The 23527-nt window shown below is 39.4% G+C and overlaps 2 protein-coding genes across 2 annotated transcripts in view; one reads left to right on the top strand and one right to left on the bottom strand.

Moving 5' to 3' along the window:
• The window catches only part of LOC137047715 (collagen alpha-3(IX) chain-like), a 94561-nt gene extending 93217 nt beyond the window's left edge, over positions 1-1344 (bottom strand). The window contains exons 1-2 of the mRNA XM_067425548.1: positions 1216-1344; positions 97-227 (exon numbers count right to left, since the gene is read on the bottom strand). The gene's annotated coding sequence lies outside the window, so the exon portion shown is untranslated. The remainder of the gene's footprint in view (positions 1-96; positions 228-1215) is intronic.
• fam135b (family with sequence similarity 135 member B) overlaps positions 1-23527 on the top strand; it is a 75992-nt gene that overhangs the window by 27086 nt on the left and 25379 nt on the right. Inside the window, exons 4-7 of the mRNA XM_067425546.1 lie at positions 10313-10452; positions 15104-15174; positions 18230-18403; positions 20614-20740. Of these exons, the coding sequence (XP_067281647.1) occupies positions 10313-10452; positions 15104-15174; positions 18230-18403; positions 20614-20740 (512 nt within the window). The remainder of the gene's footprint in view (positions 1-10312; positions 10453-15103; positions 15175-18229; positions 18404-20613; positions 20741-23527) is intronic.

Here is a 23527-nt window from a genome sequence, read left to right as displayed (position 1 = left end):
ACAATTACTGTCGAACTTGCTACAAGCACTGTTATGCACAGTGCATTTGTTTGTGAGACTTTAATCATTTTAGTTACAGTTATTCAGCCTATATACCTTGTTTTACTGGAAACAGGATGATAGGGAAGCCCATCGGAAGAGTCTGCTCCAGGGTTTCAGAGTGGTTTCAGTCAAGGGCTCTTTCCCAAAGGCTTTTGGGAGGATTCCCCACACTGTCTCGGTTTCTGCTGTTAAAAATAAATGTGCAGAATAAACCACTCAGACACAAAGTTTTCTGAGACAAAAACACAGCTCTTAGAGGACAGAGAAGGGGGAGAGAGAGAGAGAGAGAGAGAGAGAGAGAGAGAGAGAGAGAGAGAGAGAGAGAGAGAGAGAGAGAGAGAGAGAGAGAGAGAATAAGCCTCTAGTATTTACCATTTAGAGCATTTAGTGTTAGAGTAGGACGAATTATCAATTATGCACTATTATAAACAGATCCATAACAATAATGAGAGCAAAATATCAACATGATTCATTCAACATTTATTCAAAAGATTTGAAAGTGAAAGTGTTTACTGTGAATTTATTATTATTATTATTATTATTATTATTATTATATATTCATCACAATTCTCTTTCTCTGAAATACTTTAATGTAAGTATGGTAGTATCTACAAAATTACATACAAAATATAATCTAGAACAATTTTTCTATGGCATTATATAATACCAAATTTCTTAGCCAATAAAGTTACTGATTATTCAGAATGATATCTGCCAATATCAATTGTTTATTTTTCTAACTAATGCTAAAAACTATAGAAGGTAACGTTAACCCTTTTATTTGGTAAGTTAAGTTACATTGCTATAAGAGGTTAAGCAACAGAGTCCGAGACTGAGAGCCCAAATATATTGAACTGCTGTTTATTTTCAGAGAGAATAAAACCTGAAATGTTTGTATACAACTGTTACACATAGTTTTCATTAACATTTGTCTTTATGAAAAATGTATTCAAACATAACTAACAGTAAATAAGCTCCTCTCTAGTGTTTGTATAGCTAAGTTAGCTAACGAACTGTGTACATTTGATAACTTTCCTGAGGTAACAACGTTAATGTTAAGTGCAATGTTGTGACATACAATCGGTTTTATTGTAATCTTTCTGCGATTGAAACACAAATTAAACGACTACACTGAGACATTTCGGTAAGTTGTTACTGTATCTTTCAACATACCTGTTGATGCTCATGCATGTTTTTTAGCGCAAAAACTTAAGTGGAATAAAAAACGAGTGAACTGAGGCACTGACGCGATCTATCGCGTCACATTTAAGAGCGCCCAAACATAATCTTGTTTACATTTTGTGATAAAAAGGACATAATTTTAAATCTGAGATTATGCTTCTAATCAGGAGTGACAAAGCTATTTGTGATCAGTAGATGTGAGGAGCGCTACAAATACTGTTTGATGTTAGTTTGGTGTAGGAAAACCCGCAAAACTTGACTACGGGTGATGCATAGGGTCAAATAGAGTCTGCTTTAAAGGGATAGTTCACCCCAAAATTAAAATTCTGTCATCATTTCATAATTTACTCACCGCAAGTTATTCCAAACCTGTATACAAGTCTGTGTTCTGCTGTACACAAAGGAAGATATTTGGAAGAATATGGACTACACCCACTGACTAACATAAAGTTAACAAATTCTGGAAGTCTATGGAGAACGAGGTCTGCTTGGTTTTTGAAAAACTTGAGGGAGAGTAAGGGGGGGGGGGGGGGGGGTCGCACACCGGATGCGCACATTATATACGTCCAGGCTCAATTTTGAATCGGCTTCTGAAAGAAATACTGCAAGATGGGTGTATCTTGTAGCACGGCGTGAAATTAGTATATACATTGACGATTTGAGGAAAATATAATATATATTTAATATAAAACCATGAAATGGAACTCTGTGGCACAGCAGGACTTAAAACAACTTCCCGAGTCGCCGCAGACAGGCGCCGAATGCTGCCACACTCATTGAAAATGAATTTTAAAGACGTGGCGCGGCGCCGAGCTTCACGTCCGGTGTGCGACCCCCTTAAGGCTGCGTCCCAATTCGTATAGGCTACTATCCATTCTAAATAGTATTCTAAAATAGTATTAGTATGTCCTAAATCGTAGTATGTTGAAGAGCTCGACGCACACTCTTAAGCCCAATTTATACTTCAGCGTCGAGTGTACGCCATAACTATGTCATAGGCTGTGTGTTGTGACGATGATTGTCAGGGCAGTTTAAACGGTGACAGGATGCACGACAGAGTTCGTTAAAGATGACGAAGTAGGCTAGTATGTCCCAAAGCTTGCATACTCTTCTGATACACACACAAAGTATGTACTCTTTTTCTTCACAAAAAGAGTACATACTTTTAGGTCATAGGAGAATTGGGACGCAGCACAAATGATGACAGAATTAAAATTTTGGGGTGAACTATCCATTTAACGACGCTAATTTTTATTGTGTTATTGTCATGTAGACAGCCCTCATCTCCAGAAAATTAGTTTTTGCATGGTGGGATGTCTGAATACACAGCCTCTCACTGACTTATTCTATCATATTAAACATGTAAAGGTTTACATTTGCTGTTGTAATTTTTGCTCCTTGACATTCTCATGGTTTCTGAACACCTTTGATTACACACTGTGATTTACCCTTGTCTTTTTCTTTGTGCTAACTTACATTCCTCTCACATTCTCAGCACACAAAACAGTAATCTACGGACGGCTTTACTTTATGACCATCTGACGGCAGTCAGGGACACGGGCGCCATGTTGTGTCAAGTAGAAATATAGTCTGTTTTCACAACATTGACGGCTTCTGGTCTCTGGTCACACACACACACACACACACACACACACACACACACACACACACACACACACACACACACACACACACACACACACACACACACACACACACACACATACACACACACACACACACACACACACACACACACACACACAAACACACACACACACACACACACATACACACACACACACACACACACACACACACACACACACACACACACACACACACACACACACACACACACACACACACACACACACACACACACACACACACACACACACACACACACACACAATTATCAGTGTGCACATTGCTGGTATGACACCTGTTTAAGACCATGTTCAAAAGATCCTTAATAACTATTTATGACACACACACACACACACACACACACACACACACACACACACACACACACACACACACACACACACACACACACACACAAACAAACACACGCACACGAGCACACAAACACACACCAGCAAGCCAGGAAAGTATGACTTCAACACAATATTGTCAAGAAACCTTCTGCCTCACATACCAAACACATTTTTGAGAATTAATAACTCATGGGACTGCCGTTTACTTCCGATTTTGCTTTCACAGACAGTTATAAGAGTGTGTTCGCATGCTTCTGAAAATGAAATGTTTATTCGGTAAGGCCTCAGATAATTGTGATTCCTGTATGATCAAATATTGCTGTCTAAATGACATCACTTCTCCATAATTAACTTCTGGGCACACTTTCATCTTCTGTCTGAAAGGCACTAACAAGACAAGAACCTTGTTTTTGGATGCTGTCTTATTTTGTGTGTCTTAGTGAATCTTTTTGTTGAACTGAGGAACTGGTAAAGTAAAAAACAGCATTTATTTGAAAATCTTTTTTAACACTATAAATGTCGGTAACACTTTCCATTATAAGGTTCTCTTTGTTAAAAGACAAGATTAGTAGGCTACATTAGTTTACATGAACTATCAATGAACAAATTAAACATTTGATATTAATCTTATTTTACTGTTAATTTCAACATTGATTGATACATTATTACAATTAAAATGTGCATCTGTTAATATTGTTTAATGGACCTGACTGAACTAACAATGAACAGCTGTATTTTTGCATTACTGATTGTCAACTGGGACTTTATTGTAAAGTGATACCTAAAAGTCTTTTACATTTGATCAATTAATCTGACTAAAAGTAATCTGACTAAAACTGAATAAAAGTATTCATTTCCTTTAAAACATTACTGACCCTAAATAGTGTAGCGCCATAAGAGATTAAAAGAGATTTCCTTTTTAAAACTATTTGTTGTAACAAATTAATACACTGATAAATGAAGTATTTCCTGTTCATTCAGTTGCTCATTTTTAGTTCCAGGATATCTTATGTTAATGTCTTTATTGAGGACTTACTCTGTGTGTGTGTGTGTGTGTGTGTGTGTGTGTGTGTGTGTGTGTGTGTGTGTGTGTGTGTGTGTGTGTGTGTGTGTGTGTGTGTGTGTGTGTGTGTGTGTGTGTGTGTGTGTGTGTGTGTGTGTGGTGTATTTGGCAGCGAAACTGCGGCCTCTGACTGACATTGAGTCTTGGCACTGCTTGTTTGACTGAATGCCAGCAGCGGTCTCAATCAAACTCTCAAACACAGGCATCAGCGGCCATTCTGGGTCTGTCAGTCGTTCTGGAAATGAAATCACTTCAGAGCGGACAGCTGGCTGTGTGACTAAACTGAAGCGTTTCAGTGTTTTTGTGCTCTCTACTAACTAGAACTGTTAAAATGGTGCAAACTCGTCGTGCCTCACAAGTTCCTCCGCAACCTCTATTAATGATTATCCTCCTTATTCCTGTCAATATCACACGTGAAAAAAAGATAAAGCAATGCTACACTGTCAAAACGGTGTATTGAAATCACCAGTTAACAAGCCCAGCTTCTCTTGCAGCTTCATATAACAAGAACAATATTACTGGTATAAAGAATGAATCATATACAAGATCATATGACAACAAAGCCCTAGACACAAGCTAAAATGCTAATTCTGACTGTACATGTCAGATTGCAGTGCTGTGAATTACCATACAGCTGCAGAACCAGTCGTGTTCAGTCTCTCTGCGATGCTCATCAGAAACGCAATGTCCTGATCCATAATCCTCTGCTGCTGTGTCCATCAAACACCATCATAACAGCATATGCTTGATACAAATTGAGAAAGGAGTTGCTGTGAAATACCTAAGCTGGTAGAAAATGCCAAAAATAATTGAAATTGAAATGACCCCCCCCCCCCCCCACACACACACACACACACATACACACATCCACACACACCTTTTAGATTATATACTTCTTTTAATACAGTAGACGCGCTTATACAAGCAACTAATAAATTAACGAGTATACTTTAAATGTTTCTTAAAATCTTGCTGTATAAAAAGTGGTTGCATATATGGTGACAAATGTTGCATCAGTATATGCACTAGAACAATACAGCCAAATATATATTCACAGATATACAAATACTCTCATTTACCCACCATCATGCTGTTCCAGACTCGTATAGCTTTCTTTCAGCTGTGAAACAGAAAAGAAGAAATTTTAAATAATGGAGGCAAAAAGCTCCAAAATCCACAAAACACAGACACAAAAGAACCATAAAAGTCTCAGTATTACAATGCTCGTCTAACTTTATATGGGAGGAAACTTACAATATTCTTAACACTTTTGGAACAAATTTATTTAGTTTATTATCAAAGTTTGACATTATTGTCTACTTATGGCAAAAAAAAAGTATTAAAGCTGCAATATGTAACTCTTCCGCCCGCTAGAGGGCGCCTATTCAAAACAAATGTGTAGTTTGATGACGCCAAGTTTGAGCTCAGAATCTTGGGACGTTTGGTCTTCACCTCACAGCCATAGACAGTAAAAGAAATGGACGGAGGGATCCCATTACCTTCTACGGCGTTAAGTGATGTCAGTAAAGGAGCACTCACTTCCTGATGGCTGAGCGAACTGCGCAGGCTCAGACTGAGCTTGAGGACGTAGATGTGACGTGAGCCTCCTGTCTGACAGCTGTAGGTCTTCTAGTAGTTGTGGAAAGGGAAAGCTGAATCACGTTGTTTAAATATTTTCTCCCGTTGCTTTTGGCTCACTACGGGCTTCTCCCCATTCTTCCCCCTTGACTTTATCAGACTTTATGTCTCCACGTCCCCCCGACTGTCTCAAAGACAGTAGAAGATTGCCTGCGAGCGTCTCCTCAGGTCTATACGGTAATTTCTCAACTGTGCGACAGAGTCGCGTTGGTTATGACGCAATAGTTAGCCTATTTTTACAAAAACAGCTTCTACGGGGCGATAGTGTAAGATACAAGGTAACGGAGCCTTTTATGCATTGTCGTGTTTCTGTAGAAATAAACAATGGACAAATGGAGTCTTTAAACATCTCAGATGTAAAGTTATTCACTGTCAAAGTGACTCAAAAATGAATGGGAGTCAATGGGATGCTAACAGCAGGTGATGGCTTGGTTAGCAATGGCAGCCCCTAGGGGTGGAACGCTTTCCGAGCGCTAGATTATCCCCTTGCTCACAGCCGGTGGAAAAGAATCAGGATAGGACTCGGGCAGATATCATGTTCATGGATGTGATTATTAACGTTACTGTAGTATGAAGCAGAGCAGGACCGAGTGTTGAGGAGCTGAGCAAGGCCGCTGGAGCGATTGTTACACAAACACACGGCTCGCGAGCAGCGGGACTTTTATTATGACGGGATACAGTCGCCGGCACCATTTCCGCTTTTCCGGTCATGAGTATGAGGTAACGCAGCTCTGTTGATCATATCAGATACATTTAAATGTGTTTATAATGATGTTATGACGTTACTCTGTGCATTCGCCCAGCGGCTGCTGTGACACTTGTTCACAGCTGCTAAAATCGAGGGTAACGCAGATATGACACAACTGACAGGCGACTCCCTCAGATGTCCCGGTTCCAGGAGTTTATTTTCAGGAGTTTACAAAACAGGAGTTTATTTTCTCACAATTTACAAAAAGTTGGAAACATTTGGGATCCTGTAAGAACTCAACTGAACAAAATATATAACACTGACCTGATGGTTTGTGGATATTTTACTGGAAAAATACTAGTGCACTTTTAAGTGTAATATTGGGTTGTAAATTATAATAGTGTTATTAAAAAATAATATTGACATTTCGCAAATGTAAATCCCAGAGTTAAAGCGGTGGTTCCGTGGTTTTTTTCAGGGCTTGTTGTGTTTGGGGTGCAGTATAACGTGTCTTAATACTTCTTTTTTTTTTAAATACGCCGTATTTTTTTATATTTCACCTTTATTCCACACCACTGTCTACACTGTCCTTTGAACGGCTCGTCTGCTTCCTGCTTCTATGAAGCCCATCCCTCTGAAAAACGCAATGGTCTTAGATTGGTTAGATGGCCAAATGTAGTTTCCTGCATTTTTATTGGCTGAAGTGCCAAGCACAGGTTGTCCGGAAACGCCACGCCCCTTACCATTACGGGCAGAAGTCACATCTGCGGAGACTAGCAAGGGTTTATGATGTCACCAACCCAGGAAGAAGCTCGTTGTAGTCCAAACCGGCCGTTTTTGTAGGCAATAAACTGCCATAACTTTAAAAGACTCCGTTTAATATCTCCGTTTGCAGTAAACTTTCAGTGCTGTAACTTTGCAGATACTGATTATGCTCAAGCAGCAACATGACACACTAACTAAAGTTAAAAAAGTGAAATCGCATGCAACCACCCCTTTAAACAATGTTTTTATAACTAATGTCTTCCTAAAGACATGTATTTAGAAAGCCATTAGTTATAAAAAACTATGTTTAAGTCTAAAAAAAGGTTCTTCACATAAAGCTATTAATCAACTTCAAAAGACTTCATATGGACTACTTTTAGAATTATTTTTATTAATAATAATTTTTTTGGACAGTCCCTCATTATATTGAAAATATTCAGAATATATATATTCAGTTCGGATTATTCTTTTCTCTCTTTTTTTTTTTTTTACAAAAGTCATGCAGTTTTCTAACAACCTGATGGCAATAAAATGGCAACATTTTCATTTTTGGTGAACTATCCCTTTAAGGAATATTATAGATTATACAATATGCCGCATTACGTTGCAGTGCTGTGAATTTCCAGACTGCTGTCAGGCGGCTCGAAATAGTCTCTGTCGTGTTCATCAGAAACACACTGACCTGATCCATCATCTCTTTTTTTCTTGGTTTCTGAATCTTCCCCTCCATCAAACACACACACACACACACACACACACACACACACACACACACACACACACACACACACACACACACTCCCCATGACTCCTCTGGCAAGATTACACTCTACTATCCCACCATCTCTCTCTGCGTCTCTGAGGCATTGGCACACTGCAGAACTGTTTTGGTGACACGCAGCGAGGAAGAAAGATATAGAAAGAGAGAGACAGACAGAAAGAGGCAAGAGACAGACAGACTCTGCAGGGGTCTGTCTTTACGCGAGACCCTCACTGTTCCGCTCAGCAGCCCTGTGACACGCGCTATCATCCTCTCCACTGAAGAGAAACCCCACCGAGGTGCTGTCGTCCGTCTTAGACAACATCTCGTCTCTCTGCAGGTGGATGTGGAGCCAGTGGCTGGCGTTTGATGGTTATGGCTTTGATGGCGGTTAGAGAAAAACGGGATGAGTAATGATGCATTTGATGGACAGATTCATGATTTTCTCACTTTCATTGCTCACATGTTGCTCTTGAAACTTTTCTCAGAAGTTTCTAACTGAAGAAAGAAGAGTTCACTCAAATATTTAAAAAAATGTGTCGTCTTCTGCTCACTCCCCTGTTCTAAATGTTGACCAGGGCCCGTCATACTAAAAACGATGGGAGAAAAACTATAAAAAATATTGTGTGTTCCTGGGGGCGGATTTTATGTAAATTTTAGGGTTAGTGATGCCACTAACTAACATGAGAGGAAGCTTGTGTAGTCCCTACCATCCGTTTGTCATAGTCCTTAAAAAGCGATTTCTTTAAAAGAAAATATCTCTTTTGCTTTGAACTTTGAGTGTCGTAACATTACACTGCAACATTATTTAAAGGGCTGGTTCCGTGTTTTTTTTTCAGGGCTTGTTGTGTTTGGGGTGCAGTATAACGTGTCTAAATACTTCTATTTTTTTAATACGCCGTATTTTTTTTATATTTGACCTTTATTCCACACCGCTGTCTGCACTGTCCTTTGAACAGCTCGTTTGCTTCCTGTCTCTATGAAGCCCATCCCTCTGAAAAACGCAATGGTCTTAGATTGGTTAGATGTAGTTTCCTGCATTTTTATTGGCTGAAGTGCCAAGCACAGGTTGTCCGGAAACGCCACCCTTTAAAGCATATGTAACTTTTCAGTCCGCTAGAGCGCGCCTATTCAAAACAAATGGGTAGTTTGATGACGCCAAGTTTGAGCTCAGAATCTTGGGAAGTTTGGTCTTCAACTCACAGCCGGTGGAAAAGAATCAGGACAGGACTCGGGCAGAAATCATGTTCATGGATGTGATTATTAACGTTACTGTAGTATGAAGCAGAGCAGGACCGAGTGTTGAGGCCGCTGGAGCGATTGTTACGCAAACACACGGCTCGATAACAGCGGGACTTTTATTATGACAGGACAAAGTCGCCGGCGCCATTTCTGCTTTTCCGGTCATGAGTATGAGGTAACGCAGCTCTGTTTATCATATTAAATACATTTGAGTGTGTTTAAAACAATGTTATGACGTCATTCTGTGCGTTCGCTCAGCGGCTGCTGTGACACTTGTTCACACTGCTTAGAGTAAAGCGTTTTTGCAGATTAAACCGAGGGTAACGCAGACATGACACAATTGACAGGCGACTCCCTCAGACATCCCAGCTCCTTGGTTAAAATAGCAATTTTCTCAAAATGTACAAATAGTTGGAGACATTTGGGATACTGTAAGAACTCAGCTGAACAAAATATATAACACTGGCCTGGTGGTTGTGGGATATTTTACAGCAAAAATCCTACATAGTGCACCTTTACCTAACTAAAACACAAAATAAAATAAAAGACAAACCCATTGTACTGTTTTTGTAATGTGTGGTTTTGTGCTTGCTGGGCTTTCCACTTGTTTTTTATCTACTGCCAATAAATTTGAGATTGAGATATACAATAATTGTATTCCTACAGGTCCTGTTCTGACATTTTTTTTGTGTGGTTTTTCTCAATTTCATAGCCCCAAACACACACAACATCACAGTCCTGCCAAACACTGCCAGAGAACAACTCACTGAATATGAATGAAACAACTCTACATGTCTCTTTCTGCTAAGAACCGTCACTGAACATGCTTTGATGTGCTCACAGTGCCGAATCTCGTGAGATGCTTTGATGTGAACTGCGGAGAAACTAATCTAACTTCTTTCTCTCCGTCTCTCTCTTCCTCCGGGCAGGCGAGTGCAGTTTCAGCAGCGCAGGGGTTCATGATGGTGGCGTGTTCAGTCGGATCTTTCAGATCCTGTACAGGAATGAGGAGGTGACCCTGGAGGACCGCATGAACTTCAGAGTGCACCTGCTGCTGGACGGGGAGAGGGTGAGTGTCACGCTGCTCTCACAACATGATGCGCGGGTTATGGTGATATCAGCAACTGTGCATTAAAAAAAACTGGGCTGGTACTACCCAGAAGAATTTTGATTTAAATCCCACAAAAATATCTGCTAAACAGAATACAGTTGGAATTATAATAACTTTTATTCCTATTTCAATCCTAAAGTAAAAGATGCAGAAGTAAACTGCAAATCTTATAGAGTGGAAACATAAACTACCATTCAAAAGTTAGTTTATGCTCATCAAGGTGGCATTTATTTGAACAAAAAATACAGTGAAATTGTCAATGTCTTTAATGTATCAAACGTCTTATCAAATGTCTTATTATCAATGTTGAAAACATTATATTTGTGTAGAACTTAATATTTTAATGTATTATGAATATTAAATAATACATGGTTTAATGTTATTAATTAAACACATTGTTTAATGTTATTCATATTAATAATACATTATTAATAATGTATTATTAATATTAAAATGTATTTTTGTAAAAACCTAGATACATTTTTCCCTTAGGATTCTCTTGAAAGTTCAAAAGAACATTTATTTGAAATAGAAATATTTTTAACAAAGTAAATAGTGTATCTGACTTACACTTACTAATTTAAGGTGCAGTAAGCAATTTTCGAGAAATGCTGATGAAAGTAGATTGGACTGAGCAGCACAGCACACTTGTATCTTAACAGCAGTTAGGGGCGTGTCAACTTGAGATGGGGAGGAGAGATTGAGCCAATCAACTGTAGGGGGCATGTCCACTCATGATGAGGGAGGAGAGAGTGAGCCAATCAACTGTACACTGGTAAAAATGATGTGTTGGGTTTACTTAAAATATATATGCACCATTTTTGCATCATACTTTTTAAGTAAACCCAACTTGGAATAATTTTATTTAAAATTAACAAGAAAAACTTTGTTATATGTACTTAAATATTTGATTTCACTCAACATGCTTTACTTAAAAATATATGTAACATGCAAGTATGTGCAAGTTGTGTTAACTTAACATTACTTAGTAGATTCTATCATGTTACATATATTTTTAAGTAAAGCATGTTGAGTGAAATCAAATATTTAGGTACATATAACAAAGTTTTTCTTGTTAATTTTAAATAAAATTATTCCAAGTTGGGTTTACTTAAAAAGTATGATGCAAAAATGGTGCATATATATTTTAAGTAAACCCAACAAATCGTTTTTACCAGTGTAGGGGGCATGCCCACTCATGATGAGGGAGGAGAGAGTGAGCCAATCAACTGTAGGGGGCATGTCCACTCATGATGAGGGAGGAGAGAGTGAGCCAGTCAGCTGTAGGGGGCATGTCCACTCATGATGAGGGAGGAGAGAGTGAGCCAGTCAGCTGTAGGGGGCATGTCCACTCATGATGAGGGAGGAGAGAGTGAGCCAATCAGCTGTAGGGGGCATGTCCACTCATGATGAGGGAGGAGAGAGTGAGCCAATCGACTGTAGGGGGCATGTCCACTCATGATGGGGGAGGAGAGTGTGAGCCAGTCAGCTGTAGGGGGCATGTCCACTCATAATGAGGGAGGCGAGAGTGAGCCAATCAACTGTAGGGGGCATGTCCACTCATGATGAGGGAGGCGAGAGTGAGCCAATCAACTGTAGGGGGCATGTCCACTCATGATGAGGGAGGAGAGAGTGAGCCAATCAGCTGTAGGGGGCATGTCCACTCATGATGAGGGAGGAGAGAGTGAGCCAGTCAGCTGTAGGGGGCATGTCCACTCATGATGAGGGAGGAGAGAGTGAGTCAGTCAGCTGTAGGGGGCATGTCCACTCATGATGAGGGAGGAGAGAGTGAGCCAGTCAGCTGTAGGGGGCATGTCCACTCATGATGAGGGAGGAGAGAGTGAGACAGTCAGCTGTAGGGGGCATGTCCACTCATGATGAGGGAGGAGAGAGTGAGCCAATCGACTGTAGGGGGCATGTCCACTCATGATGAGGGAGGAGAGAGTGAGTCAGTCAGCTGTAAGGGGCATGTCCACTTATGATGAGGGAGGAGAGAGTGAGCCAATCGACTGTAGGGGGCATGTCCACTCATGATGGGGGAGGAGAGTGTGAGCCAGTCAGCTGTGGGGGGCATGTCCACTCATAATGAGGGAGGAGAGAGTGAGTCAGTCAGCTGTAAGGGGCATGTCCACTTATGATGAGGGAGGAGAGAGTGAGTCAGTCAGCTGTAGGGGGCATGTCCACTTATGATGAGGGAGGAGAGAGTGTGAGCAAGAGAAAGATTTGAAGAAAGACTGTAGAAAGAGAGATAGCTGAGCGCGATAACAAAAGTAAAAAAAATATCAGAGAAATATCTCTGGAAAAAGAAGGGTTGTGATCAGTTAAGTGCTTTAGGACCAGCTGTAATATTAGAAAAGTTCAGAGTGCTTAAAGACATATGCAGGAAGGCCTGAAAACAGACGCTGAACTAACAATTGTTTTGCGACATTTCACAGAACCAAAAAACGCTGTTGTTGTAATGTTAGCTATATTAACAGGCCAGTTTTGAGTGTTATTGTTTGTCTGGAGTTGCTGGAGACTAACAACCAACTTTTGTTTGTGTATACTCTTGTATGTTCATTTTTTGATCTTACTTCTTGTTCGTAATCTTCGCTTAATTTTTTGTGAAGCATTATTTATTTTTACTTCAGCTATGATAAAGAAGCATCCACTATTGCGTTTGTACATTTTAGGTGTGGAGCAATAAAGAAAGGGGTGTGAGTGTTTGGGCGGATATCAAATATCAACAGTGTTTCACAATTGCTTACTGCACCTTTAAAGGTGCACTATGCAACTTTCAGTCCACTGGAGGGCGCCTATTCAAAACAAATGCATAGTTTGATGACGCAAAGTTTGAGCGCAGCGTCTTGGGACATGTGGTCTTCACCTCACAGCCGGTGGAAAATAGGACGTGGGCAGAAATTACGTTCATAGATGCGGTTATTAACGTTACTGTAGTGTAAAGCAGAGCAGGACCGAGTGTTGAGGAGCTGAGCACGGCCGCTGGAGCGATTGTTGCACAAACACACGGCTCGCGAGTACCGGGACTTTTATTATGACGGAACGGGACACATTCGCCGGGTGCCTGCACTGATCCGCTCTTCCGGTTATGATTATGAGGTAATGGAGCTCTGTTTATCATATTTAATACATTTAAGTGTGTTTAAAATGATGTTATGACGTTACTTCGTGCGTTCACTTGTTCACACTGCTAAGAGTAAAGCGCTCCTGCCAAATAAAACCCGAAACCGAGGGTAGCGCAGATATGACGCAATTGACAGGCGACTTCCTCAATCGCTATGCTGAAACGTCCCGGTCCTTAGTTAAAATAGCAATTTTCTCACAATTTACAAATAGTTGGAAACATTTGGGATATTGTAAGAACTCAACTGAACAAAATATATAACACCGGCCTGGTGGTTTTTGGATATTTTACTGCAAAAATACTACATAGTGCACCTTTAATGATGTTCCATTAGGTGTGTACCACACAAGAACAGGCTATATTTTGTTCATGCAAGTTGTTACAAAAATTTACAATCCAAGTGCCATTTGTTAAATTATATTGCCTTTTATTTATTATCATTGATGAAATGACATTCCAGTATGAGTATGACCAACAATGTTCAGAATCAAAAACAGACATACTTTTCATGGGGTGTACTTATTTTTTCACAGCACTTTATTAGATTATTACACTATATTACGGTCAAATTGTATGACTAATTGTACCATGCCGATGCACCAGCTCATTTCAGATGTTATGAAATATGAGGAATGGGTAAAAGAGAGACAGATAGAGGCAGGGAGTTGCGGGGTGGGAGAGTTTCTATGGCCATTTTTCTTATTAACCTTGAAGCAGTTATCTGTGCCCGCTCTTCTCCCTGCCTCACTCCATCTCACTCTCTGTCTCTCTCCCTCAGATAAGAAGTCTAAAAATAGATTTCCATTTCCCCGGAGCGCGAGTTTAATCAATCCATGTATCAATAAGGCCTGTTTGTTTTCAAATATCAGCGGAGTGAACAAGTTTATCAGAATGGGGTGGAACCTTCTGTCTAAAGGAGATCTGTGGGAGTAGCCCAATGCTAAAATCATGGTTTTATTCAAAGGGTCTGTCATTAAATATGCGTGCACATGTGAGAGCATATACAATTCATGTGGTTCTGTTCACGCACACCTGTGATCGCATAAAGGAAATAGCATTGGTAAATGCGAGACATGAGAGCACGTGAAAAAAAAAACAGGAAAACCAATAATTAAATATAGTAAGAACACTATTGACTGTAAAAACATTTTTACAAATTCAAAAATTAGTATTTTAAAGGGTTAGTTCACCCAATTCTTTCAATTAAAAGTATCTGACTGGTTCTACATTTCACTGACTAATGCTGCTTAGTTCATTGATGGTAAATTACTATTATGTTTTACAACAGATTGATAACAAAGAGTCATCTTGCGTTTCACTCTGTTTACATTACATTTATGCATCTGACAGACACTTTTATCTTAGCATCGTGATGTACATGCATTGAGTGTGTTAACTGAGCTGACAGCATATGCAGGAAAGCTGTAGATAAGATCTCGCTGCAGTTAGTTTTGACTGACAGGTGTGGCGATGTGTCTCTTTCAGGTGGAGGAAGCCATGAGTGAGGTGGACGTCCAGCTCAAACTAGATCTGCACTTCACTGACAATGAACAGCAGTGAGTCTCTCACCTTATTCTTTCCACATTTCTCTCTCTCTGCATCATCACCACCTGTGTTCAGAATAGCATGCTATTTTTGCTATATTGTTCAGTATCCTCTGCAAGGTATGTGGATCTTCAGTATTCAGAGCATGACCTGCTACTTTCCATAAATGTTTAGTATACTTGCAAAGCATACGGCACTGGGCATGGAGTCATTGTTCACCCTAAGACTTGTAATGTGTGCTAACAGAGTGAATAAGATCGATTTTTAAAAATATTTTTATTGGCTACTGTTTTTGAAAATAGTTTGTCCAAAAAACAAAACAAAAAAAAAGCACTGAAAAAAAAACCTTATGCAATCTATCCGATTTTGAATAATAATATCTTTCTATTTGCCAGTCCAATGCATCAGTGTTAACAAAGAGATGTTCCAAATCACAAATAGGGTGGCCATACATCCAGATTTTAAGCCCACCTGTCCGGCATCCGGCGGAGCCTCAAGCCAGACACTCATTTGTCCTCTTTTTTGGAGCCGCGCTGAATCAGCCTAAACAAACCGCTCTAGAATCTTTATTGGGACGCAGCAGCAAAGCGTTAGCCTGACAAGCCAGACCCACATCAAGATGTTTGGTCTGGAAACTCACCATTGACAGCTCAATCTGAGGGGCGGATAAACGGTTGTCTTTCAAACTCCCTCTGCACGCGATAGGATAGCGCTACAACCAACCAGAGCAACGTGAAGCAGAGCTAGTTGACAGATTAAACATTCACCGTATCCAGTCGGCAAAACTCCGAACACATCTTTCCTTTTTAAGAATGACTTCAGTGCCATTCTTTGTTCTTTTCTCAGAGAAAAGCTTAACTCCAAGTCTTCCAGAGTCGCGGTCAAAGCTGATTCGAAAGACCGCCGTTCGCCAGCTTCTGTGTTTACTAGAAGCACGCAAACGCAACTCTGCCATCATGGCCAACCTAATCACAAATTATATTGTTTCATCCATCACAGTGAAAAAGGGAGATCAAATCAAGCGCATTGCATTGTGGGAGACGGTATTCCACACAGAACACTCTATTCAGTACATTTAGAAAGTCACCTAGTGAGAGAAGGTGAACACTACTCACTGAATTAAATATGCAAAATAATGAGGTAGTGTGAGAACAACATTGCATACATTTTGAAACATTTCCCGACAATTTTTACATAAAAATGTTTTATATGTAGTATAAAATGTACAATATGCAAGTATTCAATTTCAAACACAGCCATTGTCTCCCTTTTTTCTGTAATTCTTTCTATCTGTATCATCTCTCTGTTGTCTGACTGTATTTAAGGAACTGCAGTGAAAGTAAGGAAGAGCCTCAGGCTGGCACTGTGTTTGAGTGTGTGTGTGTGTGTGTGTGTGTGTGTGTGTGTCTGTGGTTGTGTGTATATTAATCAAGAACAGCAACCACACCGATGGCCCTCAGCTTAAAATACTCTCTCTCTCTCTCTCTCTCTCTCTCTCTCTCTCTCTCTCTCTCTCTCTCTCTCTCTCTCTCTCTCTCTCTCTCTCTCTCTCTCTCTCTCTCTCTCTCTCTCTCTCTCTCTCTCTCTCTCTCTCTCTCAAACACACACACACACACACACACAATCTCAAAGCAGCTCAAATAAGAGCAATTACTCGAGCCTCTTCCCCAGAGCTCAGAGCGGCGGTCGGCCCCCCCGTGGCCCCTGAGCTCTGCAGGGACGTCAGAGAGACGAGCTCATTAACTACCCGACCTGTCCATCTCCCTCTCCTCCTCGAGCTCTCTCTCTCCATCTCATGAGTTTTCTGTTTTCAGGTCTTTTTCTCCTGCTCTTTTTCTCTGGCTTGCACATCCTAGTACAGTTGTTACTTTTGCAGATCTGAGCCAATTACATCTATCATAAATTCTGTCAAGACCACTGTTGTCAAAGATGATTGTGAATCCACGCAGACTAGCATGGATAAGAGCAGGGAGAGCAAGGGTAAACAGAACAGAGCCAACAGATGTAATTAATGTGAATATATTCATGTACAACATATTCGAGAATTAGTCTGATTCAAAGGGTAATCAGAATGGCAAATTCTGGCTGGACGAGAGGAACTGGGGATGGAGGAGGGTAATTAGCTCCGGAGAAATGTGATAGCTGCTGATATTACTGCAGGAATTCGGATCGCCAATGTCACATGATTTCAGCAGTTCGGCAGTTTGACACATGATCCAAATCATGAATCAATACGCTGATTCATAACCGTTTAAATCTATGTTTGAGGTTTGAAAACAAACACGGAAGAGAAGACAATGCTAAATAAAGTCGTACTTTTTGTTATTTTTGGACCAAAATGTATTTTCGATGCTTCAAGAGATTCTAATGAACTAACTGATGTCACATATGGACTACTTTGATGATGTTATTATTCCCTTTCTGGACATGGACAGTATAGTGTGCATACACTTCAGTACGTTCTTAGACTAAATATAAAATATCTTAAACTGTGTTCTGAAGATGAAAGGATGTCTCACGGGTGAGGAAGGACATTATGGTGAGTCATTAATGACATTATTTTCATTTTTGGGTGAACTAACCCTTTAATGAAAAAAAAAAAAAAAATTATGTTCCTGAAAATATAATAATGTGAATAATAATAATACCGTACACTTAGTATTATTATTGTTTAAAATAATTACAAAATATTGTAGTAAAAAATATAATAACTTGTGTAAACTTAAAATTATATACTTTTTTACAAGTACAGATACAAAACGATATTTTTGCTGCGTATATGCTGTTTTTAAATGGATGAGAGAAAATTTCACAGCAATATTACACATAATAAAGACATTATCTTGCGTTTCCGGTCTCCATCGTTGCATATGAATACGAATGAAGCTTGTACTTTGCTTATCCAAAGCATTCAGGGTACACATTTACTTTTTAGCAGTTCGTGCTTTCCCTGGAATCGAACCCATGACCTTGGCATTGCTTGCATCATACTGTTTGAGCTCCAGGAAATCTTTAGATTGTTTATGTAGATTGAGATGTTATTTTGTCCATGCCTTTGTGTTTTAGGTTGGCGGATATCTCTTCAGTGCCTCTGATTAGCAGCAGGACGTTGGGTTTGCACTTCCATCCACACCAAGGCCTACACCACCACCTGCCCGTCATGTTTGACTACTTCCACCTCTCCGTCATCTCCGTCTCAATCCATGCCTCCCTGGTGGCACTGCACCAACCACTGATCAGGTGATCACACAAAACTCCACCCCAGCAGTTCTCAGCCAATCACTAATTTAGGGCACCAACCACCAGGCCGTCACCATTTATCTTGTTGCTAAGTGTATATGGCATTCTTCTTTCAGACGAATACAATCAGAGTTTTATTAAAGCTCCACTGTGTGATATTTCCCCCATCTAGCGGTGTAAAGGTATATGACCATCCAGTGAATAATAGTTTCTGTTCCTCTCAATTCTGATTTCGTTTGAACTCCTACGGTGGCTGATTTAGTCCAAGATTAACATAATCCCCCTCTTCACATTCAACATGGTGCCATCGAGTGTTAAAACGCGAAAGGCGTAGCTTGAATTTACGGGTATGTCCCTCTTTGGCTAATGTACTTTCAAGATGGAGGGCCAACATGGCGACCGGCATTCGAACCCCTCACCCGTATGTATTTTCAATGGCATATTATAAACTTACCAGAATACTTTATTACTTGAAAGAAGTAAATATACATTAATGAGCACATATATTTTTGAAAGAACTAAGTGTTTTTAGCTAAGAATAAACAAAAAAAGTTACACAGTGTAGCTTTAAAAAAGGTCCTGGCTAACCCAAGCTTTATAATGCAAATGTAATTTGTGTAAGAAAAATATCCATATTTAAAACTTTATAAAGTAAAATATTTTCCTTACACCAGAATGGAAAAAGCGTAACAGGTGTGCAATGTCATCAGATGTAAGCATTTTGAACTTTGAGAGGGCTACACTTTTTCCATAAGTTGAATACGGAAGGCGATCTGGTGGAAGCTAGATAATTTACTTTATAACGTTTTAAATGTTTTTTTTTTCTAACACAAACGCATCGTTTCGCTTCAGAAGGCCTTTATTAACTCCTGGAACCGTGTGGAGCAGTTTTATGATGGATGGATGCACTTTTATGGACTTCAAAAACGACCCAACGTGTCAATGCCATTATAAAGCTTGGAAGAGCCAGGGCATTTTTTATTTAATTTTTTAAAATGTTAGTAAATCATGGGCTAATTCAAATTTTGGGTAAACTAACCCTTTAATATAAATATGGAACTGTTTTATCAATAGAAATAATAATAATAATAATAATAATAATAATAATTGCCATATACCACTAACAATGAAAGTATGAAATCACTATTGTTAGTGGTGTAATGCAAATATTATTTCATTTAATTTGAGATACTTTCATCATTAAGGCAATAAGGCAAGTATTATTTATATTTTGAATATATATATATATATATATATATATTCTCTTATTATTACAATTAAAAATAAATGCTTACTATTTGAACTGATTTGTTCAATTCACATTTATTTGCATAGCGCGTTTTTTTTACAGTATATATCATTTTAAAGCAACTTTACAGAAAATGCATGCATCTAAAGTACAATTTGTGATCGGACTGTGTGCGAGTTATGTATTTTAGAAATGTACATATACCAATCACGCAAACAGCTAACAATGTATTAATTTCATTTAAACAGTGTATTAATTTAAGGCAGAAACAATGAGCTCATTAAAGTAAAGAATACATGCTGTTAACAAGTGATTAGGATTTTAAAATGTAACTTTATTCATGTGATGGCAACGCAGATTTTTCATTAGCCATTCGTCTTGTCATTCATATTTTATAATATTTTACTTTTGGTTTTATTTGTTTATTTTAATCGTATTTATTTTTTAAATCATATTTTACTTTATTATTTATTGTGTTTCAATTAAGATGCTTTCATGATTAGGAATGTAAAGTATTATTTATAGCCAGCTTTTTTAGTTTAAAGGTAATTCATGTGTAATGTTTGTTGGATCTGAACCTCCTTTTCGTAGGTGTTGTTACTGGCAGGATGTGATCTATTTTCACTGCTGTGGATCTGTTCCTTAAAACTGAGCTGTTAAAGTGCTAGATCTTTCCCTGAACGCTCCTGAAAGCAAATCTATCAAATCCAAAGTGTGTGTATTGTATAATGGATTTCAAAGAACAGACGCTTCAAGAGTGTCAAATATTCTCAAGATCGACATTTACAAAGTAACCAGATATTTGATGTGTTTATATGGCATTGTTTTCAGACAGGCATGCGGTGTAAATAATCTTGTGAGCGCTCCCTCCCCGAGAGCCGTTGTGTTAATTCAATCGGTAACAGCTGCACACATTGATAACGCTACAGGTACTTACATTCTGTCATTTTTCTTCCTCTAGTTTTGCGCGTAGTGGTAGGGGGACGTGGCTGGGGAAAGGATCTCCAGAGAGTGAAGCTCCGCCCTCTGCGATGTCAGTGGAGAATCTTATGTTCGGGGCGGGATACTGCAAACCTGTTCCAACAGAGGTAACCACATACATCTAACTTGATCAAGATAACTCATTTTTCACATACGCATAACCGTGAACTCTTAAATCCAACCCTGTGATCTGACATTTAACTTGACTGCATTGAAAGTGGGATTTTAGATATTGTAAGTCTCTTTGAATTTTTCAGAACTGCTGCAGCAATTTTACATTACATTTTATTTTATTTGTACTAATATGCACTTATTAAGCACAATAGAAGTGATGTATATCAAGCTGTCGTGTGAATAATTCTGTAATTCATATTTTTTGTAATGCATAGAAAATCCATTACCTACAGTGGGGCAAAAAAGTATTTAGTCAGCCACCAATTGTGCAAATTCTCCCACTTCAAAAGATGAGAGAGGCCTGTAATTTTCACCATAGGTACACTTCAACTATGAAAGACAGAATGAGAAAAAAAATCCAGAAAATAACATTGTCTGATTTTTAAAGAATTTATTTGCATATTATGGTGGAAAAGAAGTATTTGGTCACCTACAAAAAAGCAAGATTTCTGTCCTCCACTCGTTCCTGTATAAATGGCAGCTGTTTGAACTTGTTATCAGTATAACAGACACCTGTCCACAACCTCAAACAGTCAGACTCCAAACTCCACTATGGCCAAGACCAAAGAGCTGTCAAAGAACACCAGAAACACAATTGTAGTCCCGTAATAGGCTGGGAAGACGGAAAAGATGAATCTGAAAAACGTAAGTAGCTTGGTGTGAAGAAATCAACTGTGGGAGCAATTATTCGAAAACGGAGGACATACAAGACCACTGATAATCTCCCTTGATCAGGGGTTCCATGCAAGATCTCACCCTGTGGGGTCAGGGGTCAAAAAAATCCCAGAACCACAACAAAGGCTACTATCAGTAACACACTACTCCGTCAGGGACTCAAATCCTGCAGTGCCAGACGTGTCCCCCTCTATAAGCCAGTATGTCAGAGCCCGTCTGAAGTTTGCTAGACAGCATTTGGATGATCCAGAAGAGGATTGGGAGAATGGCAGATGATCAGATGAAACCAAAATATACTTTTTTGGTAAAAACTCAACTTTTCGTGTTTGGAGGAGAAAGAATGCTGAGTTGCACCATACCTACTGTGAAGCATGGGGGTGGAAACATCATGCTTTGGGGCTGTTTTTCTGCAAAGGGACCAAGACGACTGATCCGTGTACAGGAAAAAATGAATGGGGCCATGTATCGTGCGATTTTGAGTAAAAAACTCCTTCCATCAGCAAGGGCATTGAAGATGAAATGTGGCTGGGTCTTTCAGCATGACAATGATCCCAAACACACAGCCTGGGCAATGGAGGAGTGGCTTCGTAAGAAGCATTTCAAGGTCCTGAAGTGGCCTAGTCAGTCTCCAGATCTCAACCCCATGGACAATCTTTGGAGGGAGCTGAAAATCCGTGTTGCCCAGCAATGGCCCCAAAACATTACTGGAAACTTAAAGAAAACAAAGTATTGAGATGAACTTTTGTTATTGACCAAATACTGATTTTCCACCATAATTTGAAAATGCATTCTTAAAAAAAAGTCAGAAAATGTGATTTTCTGGATGTTTTGTCTCATTCTGTCTCTCATAATTGAAGTGTACCATGATGAAAATTACAGGCCTCTCTTATCTTTTTACGTGGGAAAACTTGCACAATTGCTGGCTGACTAAATACTTTTTTACCCCAATGTATTATATATGGCAAAATGTGCAATGAAATGCAATGCAACTTTAAGGGCCCTATTTTAACGATCTGAAACGCAAGCGTCAAAGCGCGAAGCGCAAGTATCTTTGTGGGCGGGTCTCGGCGCTGTTGCTATTTTCCCGGTGGGATAAATGGCTCTTGTGCCCGGCGCAAATCTAAAATGGGTTGGTCTAGCTTCATTATTCATAGGTGTGGTTTGGGCGTAACGTGAATAAACCAATCAGAGCGTCATCCAGCATTCCCTTTAAAAGCAGGTATGCAAGTTCCATTATGGATTGCTATTATTATGGCGTATTTACCAGGCACACGCCAGGAGCGGTTCACAGCCTGAATAATGTGTAAGATAGATTTATGCCTATTTTTTCACATCTTCGTGGCACACCACAATGATTTCCGTCATCTCGAGTTAATATTTTTTTTTGTGTAGCAATTTATGATTTGCAAAAATAACTGTTGCATCTGTGTAGATTACATGAGCAAAGTGTATGCGCGTTGTTCACGCTGTACATTATGGTCAAGCATGCGCCCTTAAATTAGCATAATGAACAACACGCAACGCGCCACTGACTTTAGATGAGGTTTTTTCTGGTCAGTGGCGCAATTGTTTAATGGAAACAAAATAGCACCTGGGATTGTTTGTGCTGGAACACGCCTCCTTTTTTGCGCTGAACCGCCCAGGGAGCGCAAGTTCATTCACTAGTTTAGCGACGTGCTTCTGTGGAAGGAAAAGCGCGCTTTGAGCGGGTGCAAAATAGGAATGACACTTGCGTATATATATATATAATATGTTTTTTTTTTCTACCCTGCCAAAACATTTGAAAAACTGGACATTTGACAAACTTGCATACTGCTGACTGTGCAGTGGAATTATTTCGTTTAAAAACACCAGGCAGCGTGCAGTGCATATGGTATAATAATCCAAATGTTTCCAAATAGTACCTGCTTCAATTGGCTCTACATGAAATACAGACCTTTAGCCAGAGCCATTTAGAGTTAAACAGCATAAGTAATTTGACCTCTCTGTCTCTGACCAGTAGCCCTGCATTTTTTGTTTGTTTTTTGATTGGATGAATTGAGAGG

This window comes from Pseudorasbora parva, chromosome 19 (genome assembly GCF_024679245.1).
Source record: "Pseudorasbora parva isolate DD20220531a chromosome 19, ASM2467924v1, whole genome shotgun sequence".
In the NCBI taxonomy this organism is placed as follows: domain Eukaryota; kingdom Metazoa; phylum Chordata; class Actinopteri; order Cypriniformes; family Gobionidae; genus Pseudorasbora; species Pseudorasbora parva.
This window is presented reverse-complemented; position numbering and strand designations above follow the sequence as displayed.